Raw genomic sequence first — 18,123 nt, forward strand, 5'->3', positions numbered from 1 at the left:
CCTCCTCTCCCTCCGCCTGGGGGGGGAGGGGGCTGGGGGTGTCGGGGGGCGTTAAAAGTCAATTTTATTTGTTTAAGCTTTTTCAGAGAAAACTGTCACAATTAGAGAAACAGAAGGGCAATACATTGCAAAAGCCAGGCCTGAACCCCCAGTTAGCAAGTACATGAGATGAGAAGACCAACATTATCTCTAAGAATGGTCTCCTGGAAGTCGGAGGATTGCTGATTCGATGCCCCGCCCTGGGTGTGTCAAAGTGTCCCTGAGCAAGACACTTAACGCCCTGTTGCTCTCCCTGGCGTAAAGTGAACAACGTCGTGCTGAACTTGTTGTCTTTGCGTCCGCAGGTGCAGTTCAGCCCCAGCCAATCCTCTCTCACGCTGGAGGGCGACGACATCGAGAGCTTCGACAAGGTCATGCAGCACATCTCCTACCTGAACTCCCGCCAGTTCCCCACGCCTGGAATCCGCCACCTCCGCGTCACTACCACCGTCAAGTGCGTACCCTCTCCCCCGTACCTTCTCAGAAACAAGACCATGAAACCTTGCGTACCCTCTCCCCCGTACCTTCTCAGAAACAAGACCATGAAACCTTGCGTACCCTCTCCCCGTACCTTCTGAGAAACAAGACCATGAAACCTTGCGTACCCTCTCCCCCGTCCCTTCTCAGAAACAAGACCATGAAGGTCTCCATAAACGTGCGATCTTCATTCCTGGTGCTGGAGATCCACCAGTTTACATTACGGTACATTAATGGCATTTGGCAGAGGGCCCAACGGCTGTGCGGATCTTATTGTGGCTACACCGGGGATCGAACCACCGACCTTGTGGGTCCCAGTCATGTACCTTAACCGCTACGCTCCAGTTTTGCTGGATTTTGTTTTCACCTTCATATCAGCAACCGGTTCAGATCTATGAAACCAGGTGAGATGAGTTAACTAATCGGCTTAATAGATTAAGTGCTGAATAAGTGCGGCTCTCCAGGACCAGGAAGGAAGATCACAGCCATGCAGGTGGTTTCTGGTACCACAGGGCTAAGTGTTTGAGTTTATCTCTTTTACTTAGACCTGTATAAGTCTATACACTCTGTACTGCCCTTAGGCATGTGTTTTGTGTTTTTTTTATTTTAAATGATGAATAATCTTGAATGTTACATTCAATATTTTGGTCAGTCCAAGGCACTTTAAAACAGTTTCTCTGCCAGCAGTATGTACAGGTGTATGGGTTTATACTGGTTTCCTTTATTCTTACGCTGCGGCCTGTAGCGTAGCGGTTAAGGTAAATGACTGGAACAGGCAAGGTCGGTGTAGCCACAATAAGATCCGCACAGCCGTTGGGCCCTTGAGCAAGGCCCTTAACCCTGCATCGCTCCAGGGGAGGATTGTCTCCTGCTTAGTCTAATCAACTGTACGTCGCTCTGGATAAGAGCGTCTGCCAAATGCCATTAATGTAATGTAATGTAATGGTATTGTAATTTAATGTATTGTATTGTAATGTACTGTAATGTAATGTAATGTAATGGTATTGTAAGCTGCTCTACATTAGTCTGTGAATGTAAACCGCGCTGCCCCGTCCCCAGGTGCTTTAACGAGGAGACGTGTGTCTCGGTGCCGGACGCAGAGGGGTACGTGATGGTCCTGCAGCCAGAAGAGCCCAAAATCAGCCTGAGCGGCATCGACCACTTCGCCCGGGCCGCGCCCGAGTTCGAGAGCCCCGAGGGCGTGACCCTGTTCCCCGAACTGCGCATCGTCAGCACCATCACCCGCGAGGTGGAGAGCGAGGCGGAGGGAGAGGAGGACCCCACAGGTACCTACGAGAGCGACCCCACAGGTACCAATGAGGGAGGGAGGGGGGGTGACCCCACAGGTACCACCCAGGGAGGGGAGGGGGGGTGACCCCACAGGTACCTACGAGTAAGGGTGAGGGAGGGCGACCCCACAGATACCACCCAGGGAGGGAGGGGGGGTGACCCCACAGGTACCTACGAGAGCGACCCCACAGGTACCTACGAGGGAGGGAGGGGGGTGACCCCACAGGTACCTACGAGGGAGGGTGAGGGAGGGCGACCCCACGGGTACCTACGAGGGAGGGGGGATTGCTGGGTACTGTACTGAGGAATCGAGTCTGTCGTATCATCTGCTGTACCTGAGACTGGCAGAGAAAGAGGCAACAGGCAGACACCCACACGCAAACCTTCCTACATATGTCGTTTGCCCATTGGGTGAATAGAATTAGCCTGTCAGAAGGCAATACAGCAGTAAAGAAATACGCGTGAGATAGAAGTTCAGGATATGACTTTAAACACGTTTTCTCAGCTGGAGAGAAGTGCTGATGAGAGCTTTGCCCCTGGTGTGTCTCAGTGCAAGAGTCGGTGGTGTCGGAGGAGATCATGCACAACCTGGACGCGTGCGAGGTGACGGCGCTGGGGGAGGAGCTGGACAGCGAGCAGGAGAGCCTGGAGGTGGAGCTGCCCCTGGTGCAGCAGCACGGCCTGGAGCTCAGCTCCTCCACCACAGGGCTCACCCTCACCGGTGAGCCCCCCTCTCACACACACACACACACACACACACTCACCGAGCCTCTGACACACACACACACACACACACACACACCGACCCTCTCACACACACACCCACACACTCTCACTGACCCTCACACACACACACACGCACACACACACTCACCGAGCCTCTCACACACACACACATACACACACACACACACACACACACCAACTCTCTCTCTCACACACATACACACACACACACACACACTCACCGAGCCTCTCACACACACACACATACACACACACACACACACACCAACTCTCTCTCTCACACACACACACACACACACACACACACTCACCGACCCTCTCACACACACACATACACACACACACACACACACACACCGACCCTCTCTCTCACACACATACACACACACACCGACCCTCTCTCTCACACATACACACACACACACACACACCTACCCTCTCACACACACATACAAACACACACTCCTCCCCCCTCTCTCAAACACACACATACCTCCCCTCCTACACACACAGACCTCTACTTGGACACATGCGCACCTTTGCTTCCATCAGACACACACAAGCCTCCGGTGTGCTGTGTTTTCACCCCCCTCTCTCCCCACAGGTGTTAACACCATGGCCAACTACGAGCAGGTTCTGCAGCAGGCGCGCTACAGGAACTGGCACCCAGAGGCCCTCTTCGACAGGAAGTTCAAGCTCGTCTGCTCCGAGCTAAGCGGCCGATACATCAGCAACGACTTCAAGGTGGAGGTACGGGAGACCGTGACCCTCAACCCAGACACTGCGCCTGAACTGTGACCCTCACACACTGCGACCGTGCCTAACTGTAGCTTCACATAACACAAGTAAAACATTTTTATTTTGACCGTGTTTGTCTCAGGTGAACGTGATCCACACAGCCAACCCCGTGGAGCACGTTAACAACGCCGTGATGCAGCCGCAGTTCAGCAACCCCATGCAGCACGCGTCGGTGGACCTGACCGGACACAACCTGCTGAAGGCTCACCAGACCACGGGTACATATCCTGCTGAAGTCTCAGTGCTTCCACATGAGGCAGTGCCATTGATGCAGAGCACCATGAGAATCTTCACACCGCTAAGAGCGAGTGAATGAGTGAATCTAGGGCAGCCTATAGTTAATGGCAAATGGTAAATGGCTGGCATTTATATAGCACCTTTATCCAAAGCGCTGTATAATTGATGCTTCTCATTCACCCATTCGTACACACACTCACACACCCAACAGCCATGCGAGGCACCAACCAGCTCATCAGGAGCAATTGGGGGGTTAGGTGTCTTGCTCAGGGACACTTCGACACACCCTCTGACTGCCAGACGACTGCACTTACCGCCTGAGCCAATGTCGCTATAGTATACTACTATAATAATAATAATAATAATAATAATATCTAAAAGAAATGGCCTCGTATATACACACCAAAGCTATGATATATCTGCTTTTTGTAGCATAGATGGTTTTGTACAGTCCACGTTGACGTGAGACTCCCTCTTTACCCCCTCCGTCTGCAGTGGTGCCCAGCGCTGCCACCATCGTCATCGTGGTGTGCGTCAGCTTCCTGGTGTTCATGATCATCCTGGGCGTGTTCAGGATCCGCTCTGCGCACCAGCACACCGTGAGGGACCAGGAGAACGGCAAGGAGGGAGAGATGGACTGGGACGACTCCGCCCTCACCATCACCGTCAACCCCATGGAGGTACCGCCCACGGCCTCCGCCGTGCACATTCAGCACGTCCCGCGGGGGCGCAGCTCAAAATGTTCCCTCCTCTAAGTTACATTTGTGTTGTATTTTCTCAGTTTCTGTGTTTTTATGAAAAAAATTAATTAATTTAAATGCTGTAGCTTTATCTATCCATCTATTTTGAACTGAAAACTGCAACTGGGGACTATTTGACCTGAGGGAAGATCGCCCCCTACTGACCCACAAACGTCACTTTCAGCAGCAACTTAATTTTCCCAGGAGGTCTCCCATCTCCTAACCAAGCCCACACCCTCTTAGCTTCAGCCATTTAGCAGGAGCAGGGTGCGTAGTGGCATGGCTGCTGACTATGTATAGTCCATGAGTCATTCAATATATTTAAATGACACGTATAGCAGCACACAATGACTGGGTTGCTCATGAGTTCCTCCAGCATGTTTTCCTATGTTCCTTTTTAAGTGCGCACCCACACATTTCCCACAGTGGTCCTGTCTATGGTGGGAAATGGGAGGAATATTTGATGCACCCTGCTAGACATTAGGACTGTTTAAGACTTGTTTATGTAGCAAGGCCAGATCCTCGTGCCCACACACACACACACACACACACAAACACAGACACACCCAATCTCACACATGAGCACTCACACACACTAGCACAGTAAAGGAAGATTCCATCCAGAAAAATAATGTATTTTGACTGTCCGCTTATTCAGTAATACAAAGACCCAGAACAAGATGTATACAATGCTCTGCTTGCATAAAATATTTATAGTGATTTTCCTGAAGAAATACACTTCTATTCAATACAAAGAGTGCATAATCATATTTGAGATTTCAAATTGTATAATCGATACATTTGCTGGGACTTTTGCGTTTCCCTTGCCTCAGGTTCCCATAGTTCTTTGCAAAGCCATTTCCTATCAGGCCTAGGAGATGTCAGTGAAATGCAGTTTTGGAATTGTATTATACTGCTTAGTAAGGAGACTAGTTTTGCGGAGTAGGATGGAATTTTTAAAAGGCATGATCTACAGCTTGGGAAAATTAAACAAACTATATTTTGGATAGAACACGACCACAATAAGCGTAAATTACAACAGAAGTTCTCAACCAGTTTCGGTTAATTTCATGGGTGTGTAGATTTTCAACTCGGATCTGATCATTTCTATTCTTGGAATACAATTGAATTTCCAGTCCAGCAGTTTGAATTAATCTGTATGTCATTATTTTATGTCACTGTGATCAGCATGATTCGTAACGGAAGATAAATCTTGTCTCATTACTTGCAAATGTACCCCCCTGTGTTTTGTTTCAGCATCATTAGCACATTACATAAAATAACCAATATTATTGCTTTTCTTGTTTCAGGCAGGAATCACATCCCCCCCATGGGTTGCCGGTTTCTTTGTCTAAAACCCTCATTACATTTTATTTCAGCAGACGGTAGATTCTCTTATCCACGGAGGTTTACAGTTATAGTACAGACAACTTCCATTTTAGAGTTACACACTTATGAGTCATATAAGACAAACATAGAATGAATTGTGTTAAAGTAAATCTTTTTTTGTGAATGAATACCTGAAGTGGCCTATGACAGGTTCCGTGTGGGCGATTTCTCATTCTCATTCTCCCCATCTCTCTCTTTCTCTTACTCTGTAGACATACGAGGACCAGCACAGCAGTGAGGATGATGAGGAGGAAGAGGAGGAGAGTGAGGATGGAGAAGAGGAAGACGACATCACCAGTGCGGAGTCGGAGAGCAGCGAGGATGAGGAGGGTGGGGAGCCTGAGGACCAGCAGGGGGCCAACCGACAGCAGCAGCTGGAGTGGGACGACTCTACGCTCACCTACTGACCCCACACACACACACACGCTCGCACACAGGCACACACACCCAAGCTCACACAGACTCACACTCACACACAAGCGCAAACACACACACACACACCCAAGCTCACACACACACACACACACACACACTCACACACACTCGCACACAAAGCACCATTGGAGCATTCCTTCCTCTGCACCCGTGGTGTGAAACAGAAAGAGGATAATGATCCTTACAGTAAAACACAAACCCTGTCTTTGGTGGCTCACTGCGCTGCTTCAGCTTACATTCTCCTGGTCAAGGCTTCCCTGTGCTGAGTCTCACAGTTCAATACTCATAGTAGGGCAAACACACGATTACTGATTTTACATTTATTTATTATTGTTTTTATTCTTGTCTGGGAAAGGCCCTAGATGTGTGTATGTCTTTGGCTCTGCTGGGAATCACCTTGCACTTTTGTTATTTTCCAGCTGTAACCGTGTCAGACTGAGGTTTTTATGTATATAACTTGCACATGAAATTCAGATTTTCTTAGCAGATGAACATGAAAAGAAGCTTTGGCTCTTTGGCTGTTTCCCTCCATTTTGTTTTTGCTGGAGATGCGACCCTTCACACAGGCAGATCGCTTTCGTATCTTTTTAGTGCATGAGTTAAATCTTGCAGAGGTCATGCGTATAGAGGACAGAAACTACTTTTTAATATTTTGTAAATATGAGAGAAATTATGTAATTAGTAAATGTGGTAGTAGAGACCAAGCCTAGGAAACGGGTCCAACATATAAAAACAAAGAGGAAGTCCACACTAGAATATCTCTGTCACAAAGGCTGTAGCGTGTTTGGAAATTGGCCAACCTCTTCGGTCGTGCTTGTATAAAACGTCTGCTTTGAGGAGAGAAACCCATGACTAAACGCTGAGGTTTCTGTGAGAAGTCTTCATGTGAAGCTCTTATTTTGGAAGGGGATATTTGGGACGGGGAGAGGGTGTGGTTGGATGGTGAAGCATTGTCGCCCCACAGCCTGCACATTACTAGGCTTGCACAAGTACAAATGAGTGAACGTAAGGCTTTACAATACATAATTTCCACCATAACTCTGGGGCCAGTGGGGTTTTCTGGCTTTGAGAAGAGTAACGCTTGGACGATTAACAGCTTGTTGTTCATGGAGGGCGTGCTGTTCTGTTGTTGCAGCCCTGCAACTGTTGGTTCAGCATTTCAACATGGTCGTTTTCTTTTCTCGTTTTTTTTTCTGTAGTGCGTAGTTGACTCATGGGAATCCGACACAATCACTTCTCTTCATCATACGGTGTGAATTCCAGTCACCCGCCATATTTGAAACTTTATGAAAATCAAACCAAACGATGAGAACAGGCTACTGAAGGAGGAACAGGGCTTTGCAAGTAGTCAGCGCTTTACAGTGACTCGATAAAATGAGCTGGGTTGCTGCCATTGTCTGAGATCGTTTAGCAAGAACATTTCCAGCAACTCCATCGCAGAAGTACTACTCAAGCAAAGTTATCAGATCACGAGATTTGCTTTGTCTTGAAATGAGCATGTATAAGATTCATTTTCTTTAGTGTTTTCGTATTATATTAAATTGATTCTTATGACACCTTTTTTCTTAAAGGTTTTTCCAAGTTTTTTGTGTAGTGAAGCTGTCATAAATGTGGGCGCAATTTTTAAAAAATGCTTAAGAAAATCAGCCATATACATTCTAAATGAAATCTTGGATCTCATTAAAACTATGAATGCTTCTGCCGTTTACCTCTAGATTGTATTGTACTGTACATGAAACTGTACTGTAGAGTTTTATTGAGATTTGTTTACATTTGGTAAACTTGTTTTTCTCCAGGTTAAGAAAGTGGCAATGAATTGGTAAGAAATTATCTATATTTCCAAAAAAATGTTGCCAGTCACCCATTCATTTGTTATCTGAAACTGGATTGAGTGGCATTATTTCCTTACAAAAATAACCATAGAATTTCCTTAATATCCTCAGATATTAAGATTACATAATTACATGAAAATGAAAAGGCGTGACCATAGAGATATTTTATTCTTGGATGTTTAAAGTACAAACAGACTCAAATTTAAATGATTCTTAGTGTTTGTTACTACATGTTAGGCGGGTTTTATGATATAATATAGCTGAGGGCCTGGTTAAAAACGTGACCCGAAACACGAAGTGAAATTCAAATAAGATTTTTAAAATGAATTGTTGCAAAGTTTGGCCTGAAATTTCCCCTTTGTTTTGAGCGGGACCCATGGGGGGGCGGGGGGGGGGGGGGGGGGCCGGACTCCTGCTGTGGCAGTTGGGAGTGCCTTTTGCCGACCGCAGCACATTTAACACAACTAACAAACCGCTCACCCGTGCTGTTTCAGCTGTGGAAAACCTATTTTTTAATTATGAAGATGCTAGATTTCCTACCAGTATGGGGAATGGATTTTATTTCAGTTTTGTTGTAATGATCATGATGAAAAATTGCTAGTTTTAATAAAAGTGAAAGTTGAAATTGTCTTACATAGATGTACTGTGTTCATGTTGATGTATAGATGGTAGATCTTTCCATATGGTATCATCTGTAGATATATTGTCAAGTTTGCAAAAAAAAAGAAAACTTCTGAAAAGGCTGTACATTGTTGAAATTGCTATACGAAGCCAATGTGAATTTGAGCTAGTGTATGGTCAGAAGTTAAATAATTCCAGTTCTTAAATATTTTGTAGGTGCAGTGCCTCATGCCCGATCAGGATGAGGCTGATGTCATTTATTAGAACGCTGGACATAACCCCATTCCTTCTCACACAATCTCCACATAATTCATCCACTGAAAATATTTCTCACTTAATATTTTTATTAAGTATGCCAGGTGTGGTTACGTTTACATAAAAAAAATGTTCCTTTATTGCATCCAATTGTGTCATTCCCTTTGAAACCAGGCACACGTGTTATAATGCAAATATTTTCATAAGCAATTGATTACAATATAAATCTGTCTCCCAGATACCCAAACCCCAGTTTTTAAAAGAAGTGCTTACTTTTCTAAATCTCCTGTTGAATCTGTATCTTGACGTGTTGCCGTGGTAAAATAATGTTGGATTTCAATGTCCGTTACGAGTCCAGTTCTCATCACACACTCACGTTTGGTGAGGGGAATCTAGTCTATTGCACAATCGGATATCTACTCAGTGTAAATTATGTGCCATTGTGTGACAGGATGGGGATGGAGGGGGCTGTAGCTCTTTAGATATTGTGAACCAGTTTGTAATATACTGCTGATTCTCAGATAATCTCGTTCCACACATCATTACAACCTGCAGTTTCGCCACTGGGAATGTCAGTTTTGTTTTTATTTAATTTCTTTTTGCTGTAAAGTGAAAGGAGAGGGTGCCTGAGGCCTGCTGACAGCTGCCTTTGTGAATGTTAGGGGCTGCACTGGCTTTTCTGCCCAGTCCGTTTATGGTTAAGCTGGCGCTCGCTCCTGAACAAAATAAAGGATGAGGAGTTGGAATAAAAAGTTGACTTTGCCTTCGTGTTTTGTGAAAAGCATTATGCTGCGGTGAAATATGGGTTAAATTGCCTTTTGAGCCCCAAGATTTTTTTTCCCCCATCTTAATTTTCACTGTCCTTGTATGGATCATTTTAAGACCACCCCTCGTGTGGGTTCTGTAATGGCAAAAGGTGGACCCGCAGAGGCATATTTTACAGTAACATTTGTTGACGTTATGTACTGTACTGCCACCAGGCGGCTAGAGAGTGTCAGAACATACAACTAGTGCCATTTATTACAATTCTTTTACACAATGTTCTAATACAATTTTCAAACGTTAAAAAAGGTCAAGCATTCAAAAAAATGCAACATGTGATTATTCATAATGACATGTTTTTTCCACAGCTTACATTCTATTAATGTTTTATATACTGAAATAAAACCAAGTATACAAAGCCAATGTTAACACTTAAACATACAATCTCTGCAATTCGAAATCCCACAGTTCGTATTACAATATCAAAAGTGTTCTATACTTAATTTACCCAGGGAAGCTTCTGCTGAAATTCCCCTCAGCAGAACAATGTCCACAACCACACCATACAAATTATCTTAAGAGAGGGATAAGAGGAAATGCTGCTTGAATTACAAATACTAAAAATAGGTTTTGCTTGCGTGTGAAGGGCTAAAATCTAAGAACTTCTGATTGGCCTTGTGGAAAAGATGACATTAATGCCAACTGCCCCATCATGAGGAAATTATTTGCTTTTCTCGTGGTGAGGCTTGTCAATGCAACATGTCCGAGACTGTCTTTATCCTGCACATCAGTGCACTGCGTTTGAAAGTGCTGGATGTCTGGGTCTCATCTGGCAAACGGCAAAAAAGCTTTCATTTCTTCTTCAGATATACAGTATATTCTTTTGCCCATGTTACAATTACAACTCATTGCTGCTTCATCCAATCAAAGTCGTCCAACTGTTTCACATTTACACTAAACACTGATTAAGGCATTAACTTTTTCCAATTTAACTGAAGTTCACAGAAGTTTAAATAAAAAGGAATCCTAAACAACGGAGTGCCAGTACAGACAATGTCGTACCATCTTCACAATTGAGAAATGTTCCTTACTAACATAATGACACGAGGATTAAAGTTTCTGAATCATCTCATCTTGCATAAAAACAACATTTGCACAAGAAATGCAATGGATGAAAAATTATGTAAACAATTTACTAAATAATTGCTTTGACGGATGATTAAATGAAATGCGGGTAAAGAATGAGCCGTCTTCCCTCATAAGACAGCTTTAGCTGCAGCGCACAGAGTTAGGCAGGTGGTCCTGGGACTGGGGTGTGGAGCTGCTCTATGTCTTAGTTTTCTCCACACCAGAACAAGCCAAGGCCAGAATCTTGTCTCCTGATCCTGGGGATGGAAGTGGGTCATGGCATCAGCATTAACATTTAACAAGCACCACTTTCTTTGGAGGGTGGTTCAGATGTACCCCAACAGAACAAATGATAAATCATTCACTTTGTTATGAGATAATCCAAACTGTACTGAGAAAACCCTCACCCAGGTCTGCAGTGACTTTCTCAAACTGGCTGAGAGTGGCGCTCGCGTTCGCCACCAGAAACGTCTCGTCCTCTGTCGTGAGCTGAGAACCCAGGAGAAAGAAAATGAGCATTATGAATCCGGATTTCCCAAAGAACAATAATATAACACGACGACCTGAGTCACTTCAGAACTGGGATCCCCCCCCACCCCCAAGTGTTTATTACACCTGCCGTCATGCTAGAAACCTTTAGCAAAATTGTCTTATTTATTAACCTTTATTTAACCAGGCACGACCCTCTATTACGAGGGTGGTGTAGCTAGAAGGTCAGTGAAACACAGTGACATGTGCGATTAACAGTTACAACAATACATCAGGATTAGCGTTTGGCACTGTAAAGGTACCAAACCTTGTGTTCAGTCCTGTGATTGTCAAAGCTGTGTGCCATGTGTATAAAACAATATGTGACAAATGGCACACAGCGTTGGCAATCGCAGAGCTGAAAAAAAGGCTTGGTACTTGGTGCCAACACCTCCTGGGCTGTAGGTAAGTGTGAGCTGTGGGCGAACAGCATTCACAGTGCCGTGTGCAGGTTTCCCGTCTGAGCCCGTCCACCCCACAGCTGCAGCGATCCTCCCACCTGCTCGCCCAGCTTCCTCAGGGCGGTGAGGATCTCCACCTTCTGCTGCGTGTACACGTCCCTCTGCAGCTTCCCCACCATCACGTCCCGGTCCATCTGCAGCGAGATTCACCCTGCTTATGAACCCCGCACTGTTCTCACCCTCGCCCATCGTTCCCACACAGCAACAAATTCTGTTTGCTTCCCCTTGTACATGTGGAGATGAGTAACATGCCACCTTAAACAATGAGTCTCTACTTCTTGCTTAAACGAAAGAAAAAAAAATCTTCCCTACTTTCCCTTCCACATGTGAATTCTAGCAACAAAGTATTACCTATCGCTGGGGTGCCATAGCCTGACCACTGCACTCCCAGTAATTAGCTATTAGTCACTCTGGATAAGGGAGTCCGATAAAAGGCTAAAATGTAAACGTAAATGCTTGTCTTACCTCAGCCAGCCTGGTCCGGAGCTGTCCTGGCTGCTTCTTGGCAAACAGACGGATCACCTCGGGGGTCTTGAATGCTTGGCTAATGGCTGCCTGGATGGCCTGAGGAACCAGAGACGGAGGCTAAAGTAACACCTCTCAGAAAAGGCCTCGGATCTTTATTAACTATTTTAAAAATGTGTCACAGTCATAACAACACAAAAGTGGGCTGCATCTTATTAACATGATTGGGGTGCTGGAGGTAATGATAATCCATCCATCCATCCATTATCTGAACCCGCTTATCCCGATCAGGGTCGCAGGGGGGCTGGAGCCTATCCCAGCATACATTGGGCGAAAGGCAGGAATACACCCTGGACAGGTCGCCAGTCCATCGCAGGGCACACGCACCATTCACTCACACACTCATGCCTACGGGCAATTTAGACTCTCCAATCGGCCTAACCTGCATGTCTTTGGACTGTGGGAGGAAACCGGAGTACCCGGAGGAAACCCACGCAGACACGGGGAGAACATGCAAACTCCGCACAGAGAAGCCCCGGCCGACGGGGATTCGAACCCAGGACCTCCTTGCTGTGAGGCGGCAGTGCTACCCACTGCACCATCCGTGCCGCCGGTAATGATAATATACCAATATAATCATCCTTTTTATTTTATTTTTTATATATAATATAATAGATAATAGATATAATAGATAACAGATAAATCATTTATACCAGCTGCATTCCTCCAAGTTCATCCACCAGTGTCATGTCCCCGGACATGATCTTCTTCAGAGACTCGTTGAACTCATTCAGCTGCTCCAGGGTCTCGCTCTTTGTCTCCTCGTACTCGTCCTCGTCGAGCTCTTCTCTGCGAACGTCAGGGCAGGACCGGGAATTTAGTGGGCACTCTGAACTCTGAACACTTCGCAAAGGGACTGAGCTAATGGGTGGGGTAGGGTGGGGGACTGTGGTTTATGAAACAATTCATAAACGAAACTTTTGGGCTATACCTCCGTATTATTGTCGCTGTGAAATACTTTGTGATCGCGCTGCACTTCGAAAACACCCAAATTAAATGAGGATGACAGCTGCAAGACTTGTAATCTTGATTTACTCAATTACATTTATACGAACATTACCCAGGACAATAAAAACATAGGCAGGCAGTTGAAATAGTAATTAAGATTGTATACTGTTGCACTAATAGCTTGGAATCAGCCCCGCATTGCCAGTTGTTTAATATGGTATATTGCTCCATTGTTTGGCAGGCACACATTTCTGCCGTCAATTTCAATGTCATTAACAACCTGTACGCTTCTTTAGCGATGGGATGAAGGGGAGTGTGTTACCTGCACTCTTCCAGGTCCTGGAGCTGTTGCATTAGTCTGTCGAGTTGCTCCTCCATGTTTTGTTTTAATTTACTGGTTTCCGATTTCCCACGAGAAGCCATGGCTACCCTGCTGAAAAAACAACAACTCAAGCTAGGTTTTGAAACAGCTGGTAGCTGGTAGCTGATTGACCAGTTCAGACCAGCTCCATACTAAACATGGTTTGGCCAGCTCAAGCTATGTTTTGAAACAGCTGGTATCTGGCAATTTCAAGATGGTTATAGCTGGATTTTACACCAGGGTACGCTCGAAACGTAAGTGCATTATGTAGCCAAAAATATTTTTTGGTAAATACATTTCCGAACTATATAGCAACCAAGCTAGGTAGATCCACATCCCATAGAAACGCAGCGTTCGCAGCTACTTGTCAAACATGAAAGTAGAGTAACGTGGGATTATTCACAATGACATGTTTTATTAATAACAAACCTGGACACACCCAGGCAAATAGCAATTTGGCAAGCACACTATCGCTACCTCGCTAATAACGTTCAAATGTTAACGTAACAATAACGTTATTCGTAGTAACTTAACGTTACCATTTTAATGCTCGCTTACTAACAACGACGTTAGCTGCTGCGCTTGCACTATAACTAGCTAGCTAAACTTAACTATACCAGCCCTTGGTGACTACCTAGCTCCAAAAACTTGTTTAGCCATTTCATTAAATGTATTTTTAATGATTCACAAATTTTCCAACGGGTAGTGCGTTCAATATGACAATCCAGCGGTAAAAATTCATACATTCCTCACCTTTCAGTTGTGGTCAAGAAAATTTATTTTGCGATATCATCCCCTTCCGTGCTGTTTATTTATTATTTGGGATGTGTTTTTGACAAGGGGAACAGTTTTTATGTTACACTAGTTTCCGGTTGTTTTGGTCCAATCAGAGGCATGAGAGAGATTTTTTTTGTCCAATCAGATATCCCTCATTTCAAGCAACACCAAAGATACTGAAAATACAAAGATACTCTACCACTACAAAAAAATATAATATAAAGAATATCTCCTTTCATCATGACTTTGCCAGCCCCACATGATTTTTACGTGGATTGAGCATATTTCTATTTTACAAGTGGAAGTGACAGAAAATATAGTGCAGTCCTATTTAATTTGAAGAAATTTTGCTGCATGGAATTATTGTTGAGAACATCCTGTTACACAATCATAACACATTTCAGAAGTAATGATGCATTTATGCAATGATGATAAGTGATCTTTGTACTGAGGTATTGCTGACCGTCTTTGAGCGCCCACAGAAAGAGAGCTAATGCAGCGAGAAAAGGCATATTGGCCAGAATAGGTTTGTGTGTACTTCATGCTTGGTTGGACATTTTTATCCACAGCACAATGAACAGTCACGTGTTCAGTTGTTTGTTGTATGACTTTGATATGCACTGTTTTGTACGATACCCAAATCACCACACGGATCTCTGCCTGCTTGGCTGATATCTCTGCGTGGATGACTTCCCATCACCTGAAGCTCAACCTTGCCAAAACTGAGCTTCTCTACATCCCTGCTAAGTCCTCTCCGTCAATCGACCTCTCATTGACTGTTGAGGACTTTGTAGTTTCCTCCTCCCGTACGGCAAAGAATCTTGGGGTGACTCTTGATAACTGCCTCACCCTGGCTCCGCAAGTATCCTCCACTGCCAGAACCTGCAGGTTCTTTCTGTGTAATATACGCCGTATCCGTCATCTCCTGACTGAGAAAGCCACCCAGCTCCTAGTCCAGGCGCTCGCCATTTCCCGCCTGGATTACTGCAACTCCCTCCTAGCCGGTCTCCCAGCATGTGCCATCAAGCCCCTCCAGCTGGTCCAGAATGCTGCAGCCCGCCTGATCACCAGTCAGCCCAGGTCGGCTCATGTCACCCCGCTTCTCATTGGCCTCCACTGGCTTCCTATTGCCGCACGCATCCGTTTCAAGGCCCTAGTGTTGGCATTTCAGGCTGCTAAGGGGACTGCCCCACCTTACATACAATCCCTGATCACTCCCTACTCCCCAGCTAGACCACTCCGGTCTGCCAGCTCTGGTCGCCTTACGGTTCCCTCTCTACGTGCACCTGGCGGTCGAGCTGCACGTTCACGCCTGTTTTCCGTTCTGGTTCCTCAGTGGTGGAATGACTTGCCTACCACTGTCAGAACAGCAGAATCCCTCCCCCTATTTCGACGTTGACTCAAAACCCACCTTTTCAAACTCCTCCCTCCTGATTTCCCCTGCCCCTCCTTTCTGATATCCCTATCCTTGTCTAACCATCCCCCCCCACCCGGAAAAAAAAAAAAAAAGGCACTTCTGATGACAACTATGTTTAGAACAGCATTTCCTGTGTATTTTGCTAGTTTCTGGATGTGATGCTCTGACTTATGGTAGAACCTATGCACTTGTAAGTCGCTTTGGATTAAAAGCGTCTGCCAAATGACTAAAATGTAAATGTAAGTGCCAAATATAATGTAATGTAATGACCAGCAGCAATAGCTCCCTTACATGCCATCATCGTTAAATTTGACAGGTAAGGCTGATGTTTGCCTTCTGGGTTTGAAAGACAGCCCACGTGTCACACTGTGACTGGTTTTCCAGGGAAAAAAACAAAAAACAGGGTGTGTTTTCAGAGGGAACCTCATGTGAAAACGCTCCACATGTGCTGGGGGTTGTTCAGTTACAGTTGGAATCACTGCATGTGGTCAGCTTAAAACGTGAGCAGAGCCACTGATCATCCATCAATAACAGAGAACAAAGTGACAGGAGACATACACACTCACACCCACACCATGCAAGAGTGCTGTGAATTTGGCCTGAAGGCGAATATAAAGAGAAAGCAGGTATTATCGTTCCCGCACCTGAGTGTATTTGCAGGACAGAATATCCTGGAGAACTTCTGCATTGCTGAGCAACATTCCTCAGAGCACGACAGACCAGCTCCCCACCAAGCCTGCCGTGTTTAGGGGGTTATGCAAATCAAATAAGATGAGACGTATTATGTTTACATGACACACACGTTAAATGTGTGAAATGCCACCATAGGGTTAAAAATATAAATCTCAGACTAATTCTAAGATGAGGATGATAATGATGGTGATAATTATAATACTACTATTACTACTACTTCAGCTACTACTCCTCATTATTCTAAAAGTGATGGATTATTGAACAACAGTCATATATTAATTTTTTTCAATAATTAATCATTACTTTTTGTATTACAAGTGCAGACAAACTGGATACTGTATTGCTGCAAGATTTACTGGATTTGGCAATTTAGCCTTTCATTGAGCCTTATATTCCAGTTTATATTAATATTGTAACAACTATTTAACAACGTTTGGGACATTGGACTATTGAAGTGCATTTGTGTTTCTGATGTGGAGATGAGATATTGTAAGCCACAATCATCCTTACAGAGGATAGTCTTAACTGTGCAAATCAATCGTCAACATTTTTATCTGATTTCAGTGATTTTCATTCATTTAATTTGTTGCATTGGTTTCCTGTATATTTCATTTCCTGAATTCTTTACAGGAAACGCTTTCTGCCTGTTTTCCGCAGGGTATTTCGTACCACTGTGAGTATGAGTCATATCATGTGATGAATTAGCTGGATGGATCTGTCAAGATTGAAAGGAAGACAAAGACTGTGAAGTGCATCAAGATGTTTGTTGGTGACTATTGGTGTTTACTTGTGTGCTGTAATTTAAGTTCCCCAAGACTAAAACGCATTAATTTATTCATCAATGCAAGGCTCCCAGCTAAATACACCTTGTGACAGTAAGATGAAACCTTTCACACTTCTGAATTGATTAAATGGGTGAACCATTCAGACTCAGAGACTCCTTTGATCCTGAATTGTGAGAAAGACGTTTCATCTGCTTGGTTGGCACACTCTCACACTGGCAATCTGATCAAATTTACATACAATGGGGGAGGACGGCTGAGGGCTATAACTGCTTTAATGTAGTTGCTCCCCAGGTATGACTTCAACACTCAAGCACTGATTACATTACATTATGTTTTATCTGTGTTGAGTTTACATCAGCCATCATCACACATCAGCATTGTAGAGCACAGTGAAGTGCTATTATTATTATTAGATTGAAATTATAATAAATTATTTACAATTTTTATTATTATTATTATTGTCACTGTTGTTGTTTTTGTTGTGGTGGTGGTTTTATAGCCAGAAGACAAGGTTTTGGTAGTGTCAATATTTGGGAATATTTGTTTAGATATAAACACATGCGCTTGTTGGGCTGTCATGCAGGTATATTGGTCTAAAGATGGACAGTGAAACAGAATGTACACGAGGCTCCTCAGTGCAGTTTATTTGTCGTCTGTAGACATCTTTCACCCAGAGGGCTGTGACGGGCTTCATCTCTCCGATAAAGATACGCATGCTGCACAGTCTAAACAGGTTAATAAATCATTCAGGGCAGTATATAATTTAATAATGTAAAAACCATGGTTGTCAGCTCAGCCCCAGGGCTAGAAAAGCTGAAAAATATTGCTTCTGAAAATTATTTTTTCGGTTACTTCCAAGAAGCAATGCAAGGAAAAAG

The 18,123-nt window shown here is 44.5% G+C and overlaps 2 protein-coding genes across 4 annotated transcripts in view; one reads left to right on the forward strand and one right to left on the reverse strand.

Moving 5' to 3' along the window:
* LOC133138344 (calsyntenin-1-like) overlaps positions 1-7,850 on the forward strand; it is a 41,466-nt gene extending 33,616 nt beyond the window's left edge. For both annotated transcript variants that reach the window (XM_061256991.1, XM_061256992.1), the window contains 7 exons: positions 345-493; positions 1,576-1,802; positions 2,357-2,527; positions 3,158-3,303; positions 3,434-3,569; positions 4,084-4,268; positions 5,930-7,850. In XM_061256991.1, the coding sequence (XP_061112975.1) occupies positions 345-493; positions 1,576-1,802; positions 2,357-2,527; positions 3,158-3,303; positions 3,434-3,569; positions 4,084-4,268; positions 5,930-6,124 (1,209 nt within the window). In that variant the 3' untranslated portion in view covers positions 6,125-7,850. The remainder of the gene's footprint in view (positions 1-344; positions 494-1,575; positions 1,803-2,356; positions 2,528-3,157; positions 3,304-3,433; positions 3,570-4,083; positions 4,269-5,929) is intronic.
* A 2,012-nt stretch (positions 7,851-9,862) lies between these two features.
* lzic (leucine zipper and CTNNBIP1 domain containing) lies at positions 9,863-14,445 on the reverse strand. 2 transcript variants are annotated; one of them, XM_061256993.1, is made up of 7 exons: positions 14,327-14,445; positions 13,535-13,642; positions 12,918-13,053; positions 12,205-12,303; positions 11,778-11,873; positions 11,158-11,239; positions 9,863-11,007 (listed from the first exon to the last, which is right to left on the reverse strand). In XM_061256993.1, the coding sequence occupies exons 2-7, from the start codon at positions 13,633-13,635 to the stop codon at positions 10,949-10,951; spliced, it is 573 nt and encodes a 190-aa protein (XP_061112977.1). In that variant the 5' UTR covers positions 13,636-13,642; positions 14,327-14,445; the 3' UTR covers positions 9,863-10,948. The 2 variants fall into 2 exon arrangements, with proteins under 2 accessions (XP_061112977.1, XP_061112978.1); XM_061256994.1 differs by having other exon boundaries at positions 13,535-13,645; positions 14,327-14,406.
* Between the last annotated feature and the right edge of the window lie 3,678 nt (positions 14,446-18,123).

This window comes from Conger conger, chromosome 10, assembly GCF_963514075.1.
Source record: "Conger conger chromosome 10, fConCon1.1, whole genome shotgun sequence".
Classification (NCBI taxonomy): domain Eukaryota; kingdom Metazoa; phylum Chordata; class Actinopteri; order Anguilliformes; family Congridae; genus Conger; species Conger conger.